Here is a 19,992-nt window from a genome sequence, read left to right on the forward strand (position 1 = left end):
AGTTTGACAGTGCTATATGAACATTCCTCATATAGCTCTTACTATCAAACATAAGGGACAAACAGTATATGTAAAAACAGATTTTTTTTTACCCTCTTGTTGAATCGGTAATTTAAGATTAGGCAGTTTTAACTGTCACTTATAAGGAGTTTTAGAGTTAGGTCCACCCTATTAGCAAAAGCGCAGTGGAGTGGCAGGTGGCTTAAACAAACATTCACAAATGTGTGCAACTGAGACTTTTGCATTTTTATGTACAAGTAAAAATGGCAGCTCCTTTGCTGGCTATAGCAGTGTGCTGGGGGACTTTTCTCTGTGTTTGTTCCTTTCAGGATAACCCCACCCTTCAAGCACCTGCTTTGATCCTATAAATTGATTGAGCAACTTCCACTTCTAGACTTCTTAGACTCTACTATCCAATATTATACTTAATGCGAGTAGGTGGTGTATAATTAAGGATACAACAGTAACTGCAGCAGTGGAGCCATAATGAGATAGCCCTCCCTGTGATTTAGTGCTAGCTGACATTTTTTACCTACTTAAAAGTACATTGGAATTAGACAAATATTGAGATCCTCAGCAATTTTCTTTAGATGAATAAACTTATTAATGAACATATCAATCTTGGGTGGTGCCAATGTGACTTAGAAAAGATGTAAGATCACAATACAGTATATACTTTACAATTCAAGGGAGATTTGAAGCTAAAATATTAAAATATAGCAATTGGTTATTCATTTAGATGACCTACAAAACAAATAACTGTCAAGAAACCTAAATACAGGGTTCATGACATGAATGATGACAAATTCAATGACAACATGATATTCTGTAGCAGTATCTCCTTATGACTGTGTAAATCACAACAACACCCATATTTATCCTTCTTTCACTTGTCTTTATCTGTATTGTTAGTAAAAATTCATCTGAAATTGATGTTCATAAAATTGATGTGGCTCCGTAGTGCAGTAGCTTAAGGCTTCTTCTTACTCTGTTCTCACACTACTTTACTCACTCTCCCGTGCCTGCAGTAGCGCGGAGAGTGAACAACATAGGGCAGAATAGCAGCTTCTAGCGCACAGCGTGGAAGGCTGTGCGCTGTCTGGAGGGGGGGATCGGAGGTGCTGTGGAAGTGCCTCCTTTGCCAGACCCCCTCTCCTAATGTTCTCAGGCCCTCCTAGGAGCCGGGCACAGTCGTCGCAGGCTGTGTCCGTCCTCCTGTTCTGCCAGCTTCCAAACTGCAGACACTGCGTGAGGAGGGATGGTAGCAGTTAAGTGAAACCCTCTCCCAGCACAGTGCTGGGAGAGGGGGGGTACAAAATTGCAGTTGTCCCCTAAGCAGGCTTGTTCCTTTCAGGATAACCCCACCCTCTCAAACACCTGCTTTGATCCTATAAATTGATTGATCAACTTCTACTTCTGTATCACTTATAAGGAGTGTAAGATCGGCATATTATACATTACACAGATTTGGCTATTTAAAAGTAAATGTGCTGGTATATGGTACTGGTATTGCGTCAGTCATCTGGGCAATGCTGTTTGTATGCCTTATGTAGATACTCTACTATCCAAAATTATACTTAATGCAAGTAGGTGGTGTATAATTAAGGATACAACAATAACTGCGGCAGCGGAACCATAATGAGACAGCCTTCCCTGTGATTTAGTGCTAGCTGACATTTTTCACCTACTTAAAATTACATTGAAATTAGGCAAATATTGAGATCCTCAGCAATTTTCTTTAGATGAATAAACTTATTAATGAACATATCAATGTTGGGTGGTGCCAATGTGACTTATAAAAGATGTAAGATCACAATACAGTATATACTTTACAATTCAAGTGAGATTTGAAACCAAAATATTAAATATAGCAATTGGTTATCGACTTTCGAGGCTATCCAGTTTGCTCCGTTTTATGCACGGTAGTTCCAGTTGGAACTTCTGTCTCAATGGGACAAATCCCATCTGAATTTGGTGGCCCAGGTATTCCGCCTGTCTCCGCAGACGCGTCAGTGGTGGTTACACAACCAGAATCTCGCCAGGGGATGGAAATTCTCAATTTGGAATTGGACATAACGGATGTTAGCCTTCGAGGTTGGAGGGCTCTCTCTTCACGCTCTGTTTCAGGGTCTTTGGACTCGGAAGGAATCTAGGCTTCCAATCAATGTCTTGGAACTGCGAGCAGAGTTTCATGCTCTTATGAGTGCGCAACACTTGCTACAGGGAAGGCCAGTGAAGATTCAATAAGACAATGCCACAGCAGTGGCATACCTCTATCATCAGTGCGGCACCAAGAGTCCCTTGGCCATGCGGGAGACGCACAAGATTTTTCAGTGGGCCGAGGTTCACGTTCCAGCACTCATGGTCATCTTTGTTCCCGAAATAGAGGATTGGGAAGCAGACTTCCTAAGCAGACAGACTCTGTACCCGGGAGAGTGGTCCCTCAATCAGGAGGTGTTTCAGCAGTTAGTGAATCGGTGGGGTCAGACGGATGTCGACATGATGGCATCCCGGTTGAACCACAAGGTTCCCCTCTTCTGTTCCCGCGCAAGAGATCCCATGGCAGTCGCGGTAGAAGCCATGTCTGTCCCTTGGAGGTACCGCTTAGTGTATGTTTTTCCACCAATAGCCATGCTTCCAAGGGTAAAGACAGAGGGGGTTCCAGTTCTTCTAGTCGCATTGGATTGGCCACGGAGGGCTTGGTACACCGACGTGCTCTCTATATCAGGAGCTCGGTCGTGGCAGTTGCCGCTATGCCCAGATCTATTAACTTATGGTCCCTTTTGTCATCTAGGTTTACAACGTCTGCCTTTAACGGCGTGGCTGTTGAAGCCATGATCCTAAGAGCTAAAGGTTTTTCAGAACGTGTGGTGCAAACCATGCCTCATGCTCGGAAATCGGCCTCTGCAAAAATTTATCATTGAGTCTGGAAAATTTATATTGGCTGGTGTGAAAAGAAAGGATACCCTACTTATTTTCACTTAGTCAGGTTACTTAGGTTCTTGCAGGACGGGTTGGATGCAGGTTTGCGTCATAGCTCTCTTAAAGGTTAGGTGTCAGCTCTTTTGGTCTTCTTTCAAAGAAAACTTGCTGTCATTCCTGATGTGCAAACTTTCATTTAGGGCGTTCTCCATGTACAACCTCCATATGTTCCCCCGGTTCCACCATGGGATTTGAATTTGGTGTTGAATGCTTTACAGCATCCGCCTTTTGAACCTTTGAAGACAGTTGATTTCAAATTTCTCACATGGAAAATGGTTTTCCTTTTGGCTATTTCTATGGCATGCAGAGTTTCAGAGCTTGCTGTATTATCTTGCAAGTCTCCTCTTCTTGTTTTTCATAAAGACAGGGCAGTCCTTCGAACTAAGCGCTCATTTCTCCCGAAGGTTGTGCCTAGATTTCATCTAAATCAGGGCATTGTCATTCCTGCCCTGACTGATTCCACATCTTCAGATAACGATAATTCTATTTGTTATCTCGATGTTGTCCAAGCCTTGCACATTTATGTGAAAAGGTCACAGAAGGTGCGCAAGACTGAGGATCTTTTGATTCTCTATGATGCTCACAAAAGAGACTGGCCAGCTTCTAAAGTGACTATTGCTAGGTGGATTACGACTGCTATCTGTCAGGCTTGTAGTGGGGCTGGGGAACCTGTTCCAGATAATCTCCGGGCGCACTCTACAAGGTCTGTGAGTGCTTCCTGGGCGGCCCGTCATGGTGCCTCCAGTGAACAGCTGTGTAAGGCGGCCATGGTCGTCTCTACACACTTTCACAAAGTTTTACAAATTTAATGTGTTTGCATCTAGAGATGCAGGTTTTGGAAGAAAGGTGCTTTGTGCCGTTTCTTCTGAGCGTTCCCTCCCGTGAAGCAGCTTTGGGATGTCCCCAATGTCCCCGGTGTTCCCCAAAGGATGACTGAGAAAATGGGATTTTTATACTTACGTAAAATCCATTTTCTCTTAGTCCATTGGGGGACACCGGGTTTGACATGTTGTCTGGTTGTTAAGAGAATGTTGTTATTTGTTAATTTTATTCTCTTTTGCTGTTTTCTCTCTATCTCCACTTTCTGTGGGCTTGGTTAAACATAAACTGAAGCTCAGACAAGAAATGGGGTATAGAGGGGGAGGAGCTAGGGCTTAGTTTAAGTGCCAGTTTGCCTGTCCCTACTCTATACCCCAATGTCCCCGGGGTGTCCCCCAATTGACTAAGAGAAACAGATTATACGTAAGTATAAAAATCCCATTATTTCTAAATGCTGTGTGTTACAATGTCTAATTGGGAACATACACTATTGTCATTAATGTAACAGCCTAGGCTAGTTTGTATTCAAACTAAATAGTGTGTAACAAATGTAAGAATGGGTAATATAACAAGTTACAGCCTGAGTACATTCATACTACTAACTGTCTAAAACCACTTTCATACTGCCGCCCCGGCAATATCCCGGGTTGTTAACCCGGGATATTGCCGGGGCACATGGCAGTATAGATAACAAGATTCCCGGGTCGGGTGGGTTCATACTGCACCTGTCCGACCCGGGTTTTAGAAAAAAAAAAGTGTAAAAAAATGTTTTAATTAAAAAAAAATACATAACAAATGTTTACTTAACTTATTTTCAGCCAGCGGTGTCTCTGGTGCATTGCCGGCTGTCAGGGGGACCTCTGGGTACTAAAATGACGTCATTTCTAGTCCATTAGAAATGACGTCATTTTAGTACCCAGAGGTCCCCCTGACAGCCGGAGACACAGCTGGCTGAAAATAAGTTAAGTAAACATTCGTTATGTATTTTTTTTTAATTAAAACATTTTTTTTTTACTTCCCCATTTTTTTTTTTTACAGTATGAATGGTGAGACCCGGGAATTACACGGGTTGCACCATTCATACTGCAGGCGAGCGGGGTCCAACCCGGGAATTACCCCTCGCAAAATCCCGGGTCTAAGTCCCGGGATTTTAGACCCGGGATTTTGTGGTTGGACTATTCATACTGCACCAAGGGTTTTTGGTGCAGTATGAATGGGGTATAATAGGATTGAAACGGATCCCAACTCACCCTTGCATAGATAACAGCATTCCCCTAATCCCTAAATGCCTTGTGATACAAAATACAACTGTGAACATAAATGATCATGTACTAATTTGAGGGCTCTAGATAAGAGGCATCTGAACTAAGCAGTGAGCGGAAAATACAGAGTAACTACTCGGGTGAATGAGTGTAAATCAAATAGAAACCTTCTCCTGAGGAATAACAGGATTGTGTAAAATCATATTTGAATGGGATATCTGACATTATGCACTGTGAATACATGATACTTCAACACATGCTGATTGAATATATGACATTAGACTTCTGATATCTACACCTTTACATAAGACTTTACCCATATATCATAATTATTACGGAGCAGTAGAGACAGTATAATTAAATTCGTGATTCAATGAGGTAACATTGTTGGACCAGATCTTGGACCAGATGAAAGCACAGATCTGAAAGTAAATCGTGTATAGTGTGTACACATGAATCGGCATGCTGATCGCCACTTTTTCTCCCCTCCTATTGTTGGTAAATCGTTTATAGTTAGAATTTCCTTATAGTGTGCACCTAGCTTAACAAATGTGTTGCTGTCATGATTTGATAAGTTTATTGTCAGGAGCTGCGGCGGCCATGGGCACCGCCGCGACTCTCCCTCCTCCTGTTTGACGTCCCCGGCCGTCGCCATGACGACCGGGGCGTCACTTCCGGTTAATCGGGCCTGACCGTTGCCAAGGCAATGGCCGGACGCCGAGTGTGTTAAGCGCTGCGCCCCGGCAAACGCTGCAGCCGGGCGCATGTGCTAAGTATAGCCTGCGGGCTAATGAATTACTCATTAGGTATGCTGCCTGTTGCTCGTTGCAGGGCTAAGCCCTGATTGGCCAAGATCGGTATATAGGGCAGGGAGGGCTTGGCCTCCCTGCCGGTTATAGTTCAGTGCTCCTGTGCCTCAGTTGGTGTATTGCCTTTGGAATTTTGACTACTCGTGTATGACCCCTTGCCTGCTTACTGGATTTTGTCATCTTGCCTGTGTCCCTGATCTTTCGGCCTGTACCCCGGATTTTGCTGACCTGCTCGTGACCCTGACCCTCTGGCGTGTTTTTGACTACTCTTTTCTGCAAGTGACCCCTGACCTCGGCTCGTTCTCTGGAAACGCTGTCTGCCATAACTCTCCGTTCCTGGGTTCTCCGCAGCCGGTACACATCTCACGACCCTCCATTTGTCTGCAGCCAAGTCTTTCCCCACCACTAGGCAACAGTGAACACCAGACTTTCGGAGTAGACTCCGGGTTTTGTGTTACTGGCTGCTGGGGTTCCTAATCTTATAACCGGCCAGTGAATTCTGGGGAGGATTCTCCATGGAAAGTAACGGGACGAACCCCTCTCCAGCTCAAGTCCTCGCAGGACAAATCCTAACTTTGTCCCAGATGGTCCAAGGACTTTCGCACCGGCTATCTGTTCAAGAGGAATCTGCAAGGTCTTTGCAAGCCCAACAGGGTTCCTCGGCATCTGTTCCGGAACCTAAGCTAAATCTGCCAGACCGTTTCTCCGGGGAAAGATCACTGTTCCGCAATTTCAAGGAGAGCTGTAAACTTTATTTTCGGCTAAGAACTCGTTCTTCTGGGTCAGAACAGCAACGGGTCGGTATCATTATATCCATCCTCCAAGGTGACCCCCAGTCCTGGGCATTTAGTCTTCCTCCTACAAGCCTTTCGCTACTCTCCGTGGATGCGTTCTTTAACGCTTTGGGCCTACTATATGATGATCCTGATCGGGTGGCGTCAGCCGAGGCTCATCTGAGGGCTCTGAAACAGGGCCAGCGTTCCGCTGAAGAGTTCTGTGCCGAGTTCAGACGTTGGTCTACCGACAGCGAATGGAACGGCCCTGCATTGCGCAGTCAACGTTGTTTAGGGCTGACGGAGTAGATCAAGGACGCGCTGGTACAGTATCCTTCACCAAGGTCATTGGAAGACCTGATGCAACTTGCCATCAAAATCGATAGGCGGATCAGGGAGAGAAAGGCGGAGAGGGAAACACCGTCTGGTCTTTCATCTGTATTTGCTTCTGCACCATTGGAGCCAGAAGAGCCGATGCAATTAGGAGCGTATCGCCTTTCCACGGAAGAAAAAACTAGAAGGCGGACTTTGGGAATATGTCTTTACTGTGGCACCAAAGGACATTTTTCCTGTACTTGCCCTAACAAACCGGGAAAAGATTTGGCCTAGGAGCGATAGAGTAGGTCCACGTAGGTCTGCAGATTATCTCCTCAAGAAATGCATTATTGGTTCCTGTGCAATTTAATTTTGGTGGCCATGCTGTCAATACCTCAGCCTTTATTGATAGCGGGGTCGCAGGGAATTTCCTGGATATCGGATTTACTAAGTCTTCAAGAATTCCTTTCCAGAATGTCAGTACAGTTATTACTGTATGCGGATTAGACGGGGAATCACTTCCCAGTGGTAAGGTGGTGTATGAGACTCCACTGTTACGTGTATCAGTAGGAACACTTCATACTGAAACCTTGACTCTCTTTCTCATTAATTGCCCGTCTGTACCGGTCATATTAGGGCATCCCTGGCTGCGGTTTCATAATCCTGTAATTGATTGAGCACTAGAGGAAATTATCCAGTGGAGGCCTTCTGTCTCAACTTGAGTATTTGCTTACTGGTTTTGGCACTACTCACCAAAGAGGCGCGGAGTCTAACGTGTTCCAGGTATTCACCAGGAACCCCCGCAAGGGAGTATGGTCTTAGCTGCAGGAAACACGCAGGTCGCGGTCCTCAGAGGGAGCAACCAGTGAAGCGGTAAGATGAAAACGGTGTCAGGCAGGCCGGGTCAGAAACGAGAGAATCGTGATATGCCACAGGGAAAACCCAAAGCCGTAGTTAGGAGTAGCCGGGTCCGGGATCAGAAGCGCAGGAGAGGATAGTCAACAAGCCGGGTTCAGTACACAGGAATATCAGAAGTAGAATGGTCAGCAAGCGGGGTTCAGTACACAGGAATATCAGAAGTCAGCAAGCCGGGTAATTCACAGAGAAGAAGGAGGACACAGGAACCCTGGAGCTAGGTGGGACCTATTACTCTGGCACTCTCCTAGTGCCAGAGTGATCCTTAAATAGTGCTGCCTTCAATTAGCGGCAGTGGTGACGCTGAACACCACCGCCGGATTTACTGGAGAGCGTTCCGTTGCCTAGCAACAGAACGTGACCGCCGACCCGGAAGTGTGCTCGGTTGCCTGCTACTGCCTAGCTCAGCGGCAGTAGCAGGCGTCCGTCCCTGTGCGACGGACACAGCACCTGACACCTTCATGTTCTCAGTCTTGTTTAAAGTTACCCCTTCGGATGCTACAGCCAGCTTCTGACTTACTACCTCCACAATACCATGAATTCAGGGATGTATTCTCTAAAAAAGCTGCCGACACCCTGCCTCCTCACCGGGACATAACGGATGTCGACTAACGACTTAATTCCGGACGCCAAATTACCTAAAGGAAGACTGTACGCACTCTCTGGTCCTGAAACTAAAGTTATGCAGGAATATGTTGAAGAAAATCTACAGAAAGGCTTCATTAGGCCTTCAAAATCACCAGTGGGAGCTGGTTGCTTCTTTGTCTCAAAAAAGATGGTGGGCAATGTCCTTGTATTGATTATAGGGCTCTCCTCAACAAGATCACTGTCAAAAATACCTACCTACTTCCTCTCATCTCAGTACTGTTCGACCAGCTCAAAGGTGCCACCATCTTCACCAAAATTGACCTTCGTGGGGCATATAATCTAATTCGCATCAGGAATGGAGAAGAGTGGAAAACGGCGTTTAATACTCAGTCTGGCCATTACGAGTATTTAGTTATGCCCTTCGGTCTCTGCAACGCACCAGCAGTTTTCCAGGATCTTATTAATGAAGTTCTTCGGGAATTCCTTGATCAATTCGTCGTGGTATACCTAGATGATATATTGATATACTCTCACTCGTTGTCTCAACATCGGTTTCATGTCCAGCAAGTACTCCTCAAGTGACGGGACAACCATTTATTTGCTAAGCTTGAGAAATGCGAGTTCGAGGTCCAGAGAGTATCTTTCCTGGGATGTGTCATATCCGCCTCCGGTTTTTCTATGGACCCGATTAAGGTGCAAGCTATCTTAGATTGGGTGCAACCCATTAACCTGAAAGCCATACAAAAATTCTTGGGCTTTGCCAATTATTACTGCAGGTTTATTCAGGGGTTCTCTGATCTGGTGGCTCCTATTGTGGCCCTCACCAGGAAGGGCGCAGTACCTGATAATTGGTCTCCTGAGGTCATCAGTTCCTTTGAGGCGCTAAAAAAAGCATTTATATCTACTCCTGTCTTAAGGCATCCTAATCCGGAGCTGCCTTTCATTGTGGAGGTGGACGCTTCTGACATTGGTGCAGGTGCTGTAGTTTCTCAGAAGGATTCTGGTAACCACCGACTGTTTCCCTGTGCTTTCTTCTCCCGTAAGGCCAACTATGATGTTGGTAACCAAGAACTTTTAGCCATCAAATGGGCGTTTGAGGAATGGCGTCATTGGCCGGAATGGGCCGTCCATGTCATCTCAGTTATTACTGATCATAAGAATCTGCAATATATTGAAACAGCAAAACGATTGAATCCAAGACAAGCTCGTTAGTCATTGTTCTTTACCCGCTTTTGCTTTGTTATTACTTACAGACCAGGGTCTAAGAACATTAAGGCTGATGCGTTACCCAGAAGCTTTACCGCTCATCATGCATCAGTTACTAAACCGTTGCCTATCTTACCACCTTCAATTATTCATGCCGGTCTAGCCCAGGACTTGGGAGTAACCGTTCTTAGATTCCAGAAATTGGCACCCTCAGAGACCCCTGCTAACCACTTATTTGTACCGGTCCATCTCCGGAAGGCTGTCCTCACCGATGTCCACGACCATAAAACCGCTGGACATCCAGGTATCCGGAAGACCATAGAAAATCTCTCACGTTCTGTTTGGTTGCCCACCTTGTCTTCAGATGTTCGAGATTTTGTTTTGTCATGTGACATTTGTGCTAAAAACAAGACCCCCAGGAGCCGTCCTTCGGGCCAGCTTATGCCTCTGCCTGTCCCTACTAGACCGTGGACTCACTTGTCGATGGATTTTATTGTGGAACTCCCTTACTCAGCAGGCCACAATACTATCTGGGTAGTGGTCGACCGCCTCAGTAAAATGTCTCGTCTGTGCCGTGGCTTATGACTACTTAGACTACTTAATCTAATATAAACAATTTCTTTCTCTTTACTGATAACAGCATTATAGTTAATTTGCACATTGACATTTTTTTTTTAACATGTTTACATTTTAGTATGCATACACCTCTTTGGAATTATGACACATGCAATTCTATGTTTGTATCCGTCTTCTTAATTGGAAATCTAAAGTGTTCTCCTTGATTTTATTGTCATAACTACACTCTAGATATTTACATATTATATATTTTGTATTCTCTGTTGCCCTTTTGGGGGACACTGAGAGACATTGGGGTATAGTATATGGTAGTGTAGTAAGGGGTACTTTAATCTTAAAGTGTTGAGGATAGCTCCACCTCTATTATACCCCTCCTATGGGAAGCCATCCTCCGTTTATCTTAATGTGCCCTTTGGAGTTGGGTATGTGTTTTAGGTCTCCTGCCCTGGATTTTTTAATTTTTTAAAAAATTTTTTAATTTGTTGGGCTCAGGGACACCTCAGGAGTGGGCTAGCCTGTGTTCTTTTCTCACCCCCAATACTGCAGCTCTGCAAGCAGGAGACTGCCGGGGGCTCTCAGCTCCTGCACGCGCGTAGCACTGATGGCCACAACCACAGCTGCCCCAGTGGCAGTGCCGCAGTCTCGTAGCCCCAGGCAGCGAGTAGTTGTGCACCACAGCAGAGTACACTCGGCCGGAGGACAGGCAGTTACAACAGAGCTTCGTTGAATTGGTGAGGACAGCTGCGGCTGCGTTCATTGACAGTGCAGGCAACCAGGAGAGAATAGACTTCCTGTTCCGTGTGGGGAGTGAGTAGTAAAGGGAGGTGTCTTTCCCTCCTTCCTTGGTGCTAATTAAACAGGTTTAATTTTAATTTTCTGCTGATCTCCCCCAGCTGTGCTCCTCCATGTTGGAAAGTCTCTAATTGGTATAGATTGTCTACTGTACCTTTCACTGTTTTTCTCACACTTCTTTACTCTGTTACTTCAGTGTAGTGTGAGTATGTGAGAGTGAGCCATCCTAATATATAAAAATGTATATGGTTTATGTATAGGTGCCAGTGACCAGTCTGTCACCCCCTTCTTCGTTTAAGCCAGGTATTCTCTGGCCAAGCGACTTCCAGGTGATGTCACGATCATATGAGCGCTGGACAGGGAATTTTAATCTGCTTCTTTTTTAACTGGCTCTAAACACTGAATTAGTGTCAAAGCACCATCATTTCTTCCCCAGTGTCTGACTCCCAATGCTCCTATCCAATTCTCATGTTATCTGGCTGTTTCCCTGTGCATGATCCTGACTTGTGTGCTGACTATTGCTTTTGGTGTTCCCTCTGTACCACTTGCCTGTTTTTGTACCAGACCCATATTGCTGACTACATTTGCGACTCCCGCTGCTAATTCCTTTATCATGTCAGAGGGCCGTTCTGTGGGCTGCGGCCTGCGAACCTTTGGCCACTAAGCCCTTACTGCTTTGCGGTCTTGATAAATATTGGGGGGGGGGGAAGCTTGTTAGACTCCATGCCTCGGTACAGCCAGTGTCATCTCTGTCTGATAGTATCCTCGTTTCTGCCTCACCAGGCGTGACACTCTTATATTCAGTGTCTGTATTACTGTAGAAACATTTATTCTGTTCTTTGTCTGTATTTGTGTAGTTAAATTTACCACTATGGCTGAGAAAGGGACTTCCAAATATAAAGGGACTGCTGGAAAGTCTGTGGAAAATAAATACAGATAAATTGTCTTGTGGAGAGTCAAACCCGGACACCCTGTGTTGCAGCGTGTGAAGTGGAGTTCCAGGAACAATGCCTGCCTGTGTCAACACTGGTGGTTGTGGAAGACTCAGCTTGGCTTCAGTTGCTGATGACTCCTATAGCCAAACACATTCTTCTCATTCTTTTTCTGCACCATATAGTCCACCCTTGCAGCTTTTACCACCCATTTGTGGGGTTTCCCAGACTGAGACTGGATTGGCATTCTCTCTTGCTGAGTCCGCCCAGGGTCTGGCTATGGCCTCTTCCTCCTTAGCGCCCCTGACTAGTAAACATCATGTTCCAGGGATGGTTCTAACACTTAATTCTGATTCTGACCTCTTTTCAGATGAGGAGGGCAAGTTGCTTAGGGAGTCTGATGAGGAGGACTCCTATAGTGTTGAGGATTCATCCACTGCTCAGAGCGGGGACTACCTATTTCTGGGGATTCACCTAACTTTAGGGTTTGCGGATCCTGTGATGTCGGACTCTGCTGGATTCTCCCTTTAAACGGTAAAAGAAACAGGTCATCTGTTTCCCTCCGTTTCCTCGGCTGTTGAAATTGATCTCAGAGATTTGGCAAAAACCTGACTGCAGTTTTTATATGCCGGGAAAAGTTGAGGGGTATATTTACTAAATTGCGGGTTTGAAAAAGTGGAGATGTTGCCTATAGCAACCAATCAGATTCTAATTATTTATTTAGTACATTCTACAAAATGACGGCTAGAATCTGATGGGTTGCTATAGGCAACATCTCCAGTATTTCAAACTCGCAGTTTAGTAAATATACCCCTGAGTCCCTTTACCCCTTGCCCTTAGAGGAGTCTGCATAATCTGAAAATCTTTCCGTTGTGGATCTGTTGCCCACCTAACCTGAAATACTACTATCCCTGTACAGGGTAGTGTTTCTCTCCGGGACGCCACAGATGAAAAAAAAAAAATTTTTTTTTTTTAACCTCCTTCAGCGTATGTGGTGGCGGGAAGACTTTTCAGACCAGGTATGTTCACTGCCTGGGTAAACAAAGCTATCCTGAGCTGGGCAGAGCAGTTGGCTAAGGGGTTGAAAGAAAGTCGCCCATGAGCTGATTTGCTTGTGCTAGCTGATCACATTAGAGAGGCTTCTGATTTTTTGGGTCAGGCATCTTTGGATGCAATCTCAGTGAATTCCAAGCTCTCTGCGCTCATTATAGGGACAAGGTGTTCCTTATGAAGGGGTGACTCTATTTCGATCCCAGTTGGAACAAATAAAAATGCCACAGGTGGTATTAATTCTTTTTTACCGGTTAGCCACGCTAAACCAAAAACAACCTAGGTTTCGTTCCTTTCACCCCTTCAGTAAGTAGGGGGGCTCCCAGTAGAAGGCACTGCACTTCCTTGAGGGAATGTTTCCGTAGAGGTCCCCGATCAGCTAGGCGCAAAAAGACTGTAGAGACTGCCTTTGCATGACAGGGCTCCAAGCAACACTGTTGTGGTTGGGGCCCGTCTCGTGCTTTTTCAGGATAGATGGCTGGAATCATCCACCGATGCCTGAGTTTGTGGAGTGGTCACTCGGGGCTATATGATCGATCCAATACATTTCCCTCATTGCAGATTCTTTGCCACAGGTCTGCCATCTTTCAGTCTTCGGCGCAGCTCACTCCAAGGGACAATCCAGAAACACTTGGTTTCTGGAGTGATCATTTCAGTCCCTCCTTTGGAAAGAGGTTAGGTGTTTTACTCAAATCTCTTTCTGGTTCCAAAACTGGACAGCTTCTTTTGTCCAATCCTGAAACTCAAAACCCTCAACACATGGGTTCGAGTCCTGGGCTTCAAATTGGAGTCAATGTGGTCTGTGATCGCGGGCAAGGCAGGGGGAGTTTCTCGCTTCTTTGCACATAAATGATGCTTACCTCCATGTCGCCATCTTGGAGGGGCATCGGTCTCTTTTCCACTTTACTGTCCGTGAGGTCCATTATCAGTTCCGGGCTTTTTTTCCTTTGGCCTAGCTACCGCCCCAAAGCCTTTCACAAAGGTGATGGACGTCATGACGGGTCTCCTCCGTTCTCAGGACATCACAGTAGTTCCTTACAAGGACAACCTGTTGTTAAAGGCCACATTTTATTCTGTCCTGCTCTGCCATCTTTGCTTAGCAATGACTTTCCTGGAAGCACATGACTGGATCCTCATCCTGCCCATGTCTTCCTTAATTCCTATGCGTTTTCTGAGGTTTCCACTTTGACACCAGGTCCCTGCGGGTGTTTCTTCCAGAGGACAAGGTTCTCTCGGTTCTGACCAAGACCAGGTCCCTCCTGGCGGAGTATAAGGTGTCCCTCTTTTGTTACATAAAACTGCTGGGCACTATGGTATCTGTGTTCGAAGCGGTACCCTACGCCCAGTTTCATTCTCGGATGTTTCAAAGAGAGCTTCCCTGGAAGTGGTCAAAATCCCCTCTTCATCTGGGCAAACAGTTCATCAGTTTGTCTGCAACTGTTCACCAGTCCCACATCTGGTGTTTGAACTGGTCGCATTTCACCATAAGTTGCTCTTTTCAGTTTTGCGAATGGACCCATAACTGGAAAGCGGTCATTGGTGCTCTCCGGTTCCAGGCCCTCTAGAAACCCCAGGAGGCACTTTTGCCCATAAATGTGCTGGAACTCTCGGCAGTTGACAGGGCACTTGTACAGGCTCTGCGGATTCTGGCAGGCAAGCCCCTGAAAGTCCAGTCGGATAATAGCGTTTGCCTAATTGAACCATCAGGAAGGGTACCCGCAGTGCCATGGCCATGAGGGAGATGGTAATGATCATGTCCTGGGCAGAATGTCACGTTCTGGTGGTAATCTGCCATCTTCATCCTAGGAGTGGAAAACTGGGAGGCCAATTATCTCAGCCGCAACAGAGTTCATCCCGAAGACTTGTCTCTTCACAGGAGCGTGTTCATTTTTCTTATTGAGCATTGGGGTCAGCTGGAAATATATTTCATGGCATCCCGTCTGATTTGCAAAGTCCCTCTTTTCTGTGCAAAATCCAGGGATCCCGCCGCAGGGTACACAGATGCCATGATGATTCTGTGGCAGTTATGTCTGGTGTACTTGTTTCCCCAAATTCTCATGCTCCCACGGGTACTCAAGAAGCTGAAGAATCACAGAGTAGCCGCCATCCTGGTGGCCCCGGACTGCCCATGCTGGGCGTGGTAATCTGAAATCCTCGGGGAGACCTGAGACTGGCAGAGCCTGTGGACCGCAGGGACAACAGAGATAAGATAGCGGATGGGCAAGTAACAGGACCCGAGAGTCCGGTGAGTGACACTTCGGATCTGTCCTTACTGCTTTTGGACGTGGTCCAGGCTCTTCGGTGTTATGTGGACCATACCGCTTCGCAAGACTTCTGATTTAATTGTGCTGTATGATGCGCACAAGCGTGGTTGTCTGGCCTCCAGGCTTTCTTTTGCTTGTTGGATCACTTCCACTATTCAGTTGGTGTATGTTCAGGCGGCTCGGCTGGTGCCAGTGTGCTTAAAGACTCATTCGATCAGAGCTGTTGGTGCTTCGTGGACAGAGTGTCTCGGTGCTTCTCTAGATACTAGCTTTGGGCAAAGCCGTTTCAGAGCAATACCTCCTCTAGGGGCACTTTTGTGATGTACCCAATGTCTTGCATTGTCCCCTAATAGGGCGACAGAGAAAAGAGGATTGTTATTACTCACCCTAAAATCCATTTCTCTTAGTCCATTGGTGGGCACTGCGCTCCCACCCTTTGCTCTAATCGGTTTCCTAGTTACCTGTTTCCTGGGCTTTGTTCTTAGGAAAAAAAACAAAAAAACAACGAAGGATGGTTTTTTATAGGAGAGGCATAGAAGGTGTGGAGCTTTCCGCTCAACACTTTAAATTTAAAGTGCCCCTGACTCCAGGGCCACCTACTACACCCCAATGTCTCGCAGTGTTCCACAATGGACTTAGAGAAATGGATTTTACGGTGAGTAACAAAAATCCTTTTTTACAAATTAAACACATTTCATTTAGATATATAGCATAATCTGGTGGTCCCCGAGGTGCAACAGACAAAATGGATTGCTGCACAATAACCCTGACCCATCATTATAATTCACTGGTAGTTGGACAGAGCTAAGAAACAGCATGCCATGCCACTGGTGCTAGATTGTGCTATTTATTTGAATTAAATTAACTACACCTGTATGCGCACAAGATTTAGAATTTTCATTTCTGATGTTTGTTTTGTTTTCTTTCACCTTACAGGAAATGATACATTTGCAAGCTGTACAGTGGCACAAAGAATTGGTAAAGGCAAAGATGCCACGATTGTCTTTCAAAGTGTTCATTCGACATTGTTAAAACCTTCTGAGAAAGAGACATCGCAGAACAATGGCTCAGTTGCAGAGGCACAGACTATTGCTTTCACAGATACAGATCAACATTCTGATATCCATTCAAGTATGGTGATTGCATCAAAATCTATGAAAGACCCACGACTCTTACAAAGAAATGAACAGGAAGCTTTAATACCAGCTGACCAGTATCAAACTGGTCATCAGAAACAAAACAGTCTTTTCTGTGAAAATATGGTTTCTAGTAACAAAGAGAGTGAAGAGGATTTTGTGAACTGTGAAAATATTATCAATAAAACACCCTTGTACTTAAGTTTTGAGGAAACTCATGTTTCTGATCAAAATTTTATGTCTGAAGAACAGTTAATGAATGAGGATAGAGATGCAGAAATTCAGTCTTTGAAAAGGTTATCTAATGAGGAAAAAGCAGGACTTTCTAGAATGTTGTGCACATATGACAAATACTACAGAATGTTCGCAAATCAATTAGAAATTGCAAAAGAACAAAATCAGTCTAAACTGGCTTTATCTCCTGATAATAGTCTACCAGTTTGTCCTCAAGTAGCTGTTTATGTGCCTGTTAGTGCTTCAGACTACACTACTAAAGGCAATAAATATGGCCACCTTCAAAACAAAAGCCAGTTGTTTTCTTCATGGACTGATAGAGGAAAAGATGAATGTAGCCAGTACATGGCTCAAGAAACAAACCAAAAAAATAAAGCTCCTGAAGGGTCGAAGAATAGTTTAAGAGAAAACTACAAACAAGATTTGTCATCTCCTAAAAACAATTCTGTGTGTAAAACTACTGTAGTGACCAGCAAAGCAAAAGTTTTAGAAAATGGCCAGAGCTCTGTTAACCATGTTAATTGCAAAACAGATACTCCTGACCTTGGCAAAGCTAAGGTGTGTAAAACTGAAGTATATCCCAACAGTAGAAATGGACCTAATGTTGTGAAGAGTCAGAGGACACCATTTAATGTTGAAAAGGAATTCCCAGCAGAAATAAATGCAGCAATCGGTCATAAAAAACCTACAAGAATTGCGGATCCTCCATTGCTCCGTCAGAAGTTAAATTGTCTGAAAGTTGAAGAGAAATGTGTATTGAAGAAATCACCTGAAAAGAAAATACAACACCTGAGTATGCACAAAGGGGATATTAAGAAAGCTAAGCATTTAAAAAAGAATGTTACTACTTTACCTAAACAAATAATGAATGATATCACAAGTTCAAGAAAAAGTTTGGATACTACAAACTACAAAGAGTTACAAAACCGTATAGACTCGATAAGTAATTTTGGAATGGAATTGGACAATGCAGATGCAATGATGGCAGAGTTGCAAAGTCCTTCGTTAAGGCGAGAGAGAGAGCCCAGTGGCAGTTGTGTCTGCAATTTAGTTGGAGAAATGTATCCATCCATGGGAGCCAAAGATGTCCAAAATGAAACATTTGAACTTTTAAACGCTGCTTCTCTAAATTGTGAAAGGACAGATCATAGCTTAGAAATGCAGGTAGCACCAGCTAATTTACAGAGTTGCAAAACATCCATTAAATGTAACCCAAAACCACTTTCTACTTGTATCCCTCTTTCTACTTGTATCAGTGTTTGTGAATTTAAGCAACCAGATGACAAAGAATGTATTAATAATCAGACATTTGAGACAAATACTGCTGGTAAATTGGTTTCTGTTAAAACCTTACACACACTGACTCATCCCATAATGAAGAAAAGACTAAACAACAAAATGATACCTTCAGTTCTTATTAAAAAATCTTTTAGCAAGATTAACAAATTCTCTGAATCAGAAGAAAATATTAAAGTTGTTTTAGGTATGTTAGCTGATGAGATTCCTGTATGTAAAAGCAAAAGCATATCCAAAAATCTAGAAGGAGCTGTACTTCACTTAAGGAAAACACTTAAAATAGTACAAAAATTACGACCGCTTATGGCAAAGGTCGGAGAGAGACGGAAGGTGCAGGAAAATCAGAATATCAAAAATAGCAATGCTGTTAAAAGCGTAAAAGAAGATAGAGAGGGAACAGAAAACAAAGCAAAGCAAGTTGAAGATTTAAATCTTCAGAGTAGAAGTACTCAATTAATGCCAACTCTAAATTCTTCATCGGACGTAATTTTCTCTAAGGTACAACAGCAAGTGTCTCTTTCAAAAAATAGAAAACGTCTGACAGAGTCAACTGAAGTGCTTATTGGAGAATCTACGAAAGATTCACAGCTGACTAAATATTCTGGCAATTCACCTTCAGCAAAACTATTGGCAGTTTCTTCTCTCTTGAAAAGCAAAAGCAGCATTTGTTCCCCAGAAACACCTGGATATCATCCTGATGTCTCTAGTATTACAATATCAAACAAAGAAACTGCTATCCCAATGACGACTTCTCCAAAAACACCATCTGAAAGCAAGGACATTCATGTTGAAAATTCCGAAACGGATGATAAAGATGGTAAATTACATGTCTCTGTAAGTAATAATCATTTGTATGAAGTGTATTGCTTCCCAAGTGAAGAAACTACGTTTATCGAAAAACAAGGTGACTTGTGCAATGAGAGCTTAAATTCAAACAGGGGCCTTCAGTTTTCTCCCCCACAGGATGTGTTCTTCGTTGGCAAGATCATAGACCAAGCTCGGTGTGCAGCAGAAAAAAGAAATTCTGCTTCTCTGCAGTGCTGACAGGCGGCTTCTACAAGCCGCTGTCACACTGATCGTTATTAGATTACCGGCGCTGCCATGAGTGGTAGAGAGCGCCGGTTATTGCTGCTGTCGGAGGCGGACATTGCTGGACTATACTAAGTCCCCGTCTCAGAAAAAAAGGGGGAAACTTGGTACTTATTTTCAGTGGCCAGGAGAAGTACTGAACGGCGATTACTGCTTGGAGAGAAGCAGTAGATCGCCTTTACAGCCAGTCTACTAGGATATGGAGCAAGTGCAGGACAGGGAGAGCTATGAAAATAGAGTTCCCCCGTCTGCAGAGAAAATTTGGACTCCCAAGGCGCCAAGATCTGCCCGGGGAAACGGCAGCAGCTTCTTCTGAGGAAATAAGCAGAGCTGCTGACAAACCTCTCCTACTCCACTCAACATAGCCTTGGGAAGGCTAAGTACCCAAAATCTTTTTATATACTCACTATAATAAAGATAGAGGTGTATTAGAAAACGTATTCATGCAAAAATATTAATAGATAGAGTATTACTTGCATAGATATTCTTTTGGTTCACACATAGCCTTAACAAAGATACTATCTTTTGACTTCTGTCATAGATTAGTTAGTATCTTCTGTCTGTTTCTTGTGTGATTGCCTGTATTACATTTTATTACTGTGACACTGTTCTTTATATATTGTCTGACAAGGGTGAAGCACCTTGTGCTAAATATTATACTTGCTTCAAGTGTAAAGTTAAATCACCCATTGTACAGCAGGACCCTGGGGGCGCTTTGTACTGACTGCGGTGGGGCTCCCATGGTAGCGCAGACACAGACTAACGTCCTAGCGATAACTGAAACACCAGCGTGGGCGGCTGCCCTGACACAGGGGGTTACCACAAATGCTTTCTAAACCCACAGAAATTCCAGCGGTTGCTGCGATACACCCTCCAACCTCTGGAACAATGGCCCCCTTAGTTCAGTGGGGACCGTGGGGACTACCGAGTCCGTTGTCTCTGGACAAGCGTGAG

General features: G+C 44.4%; 1 protein-coding gene across 2 annotated transcripts in view; it reads left to right on the top strand.

Annotated features, from left to right (window-relative positions):
* The window catches only part of LOC142145880 (uncharacterized), a 110,711-nt gene that overhangs the window by 62,775 nt on the left and 27,944 nt on the right, over positions 1-19,992 (top strand). Inside the window, exon 9 of one of the 2 annotated variants that reach the window (XM_075204606.1) lies at positions 16,220-17,446. In XM_075204606.1, coding sequence (XP_075060707.1) covers positions 16,220-17,446 — 1,227 coding nt within the window. The other variant, XM_075204605.1, reaches the window with a different exon arrangement.

This window comes from Mixophyes fleayi, chromosome 1 (assembly GCF_038048845.1).
Source record: "Mixophyes fleayi isolate aMixFle1 chromosome 1, aMixFle1.hap1, whole genome shotgun sequence".
Taxonomy (NCBI): domain Eukaryota; kingdom Metazoa; phylum Chordata; class Amphibia; order Anura; family Limnodynastidae; genus Mixophyes; species Mixophyes fleayi.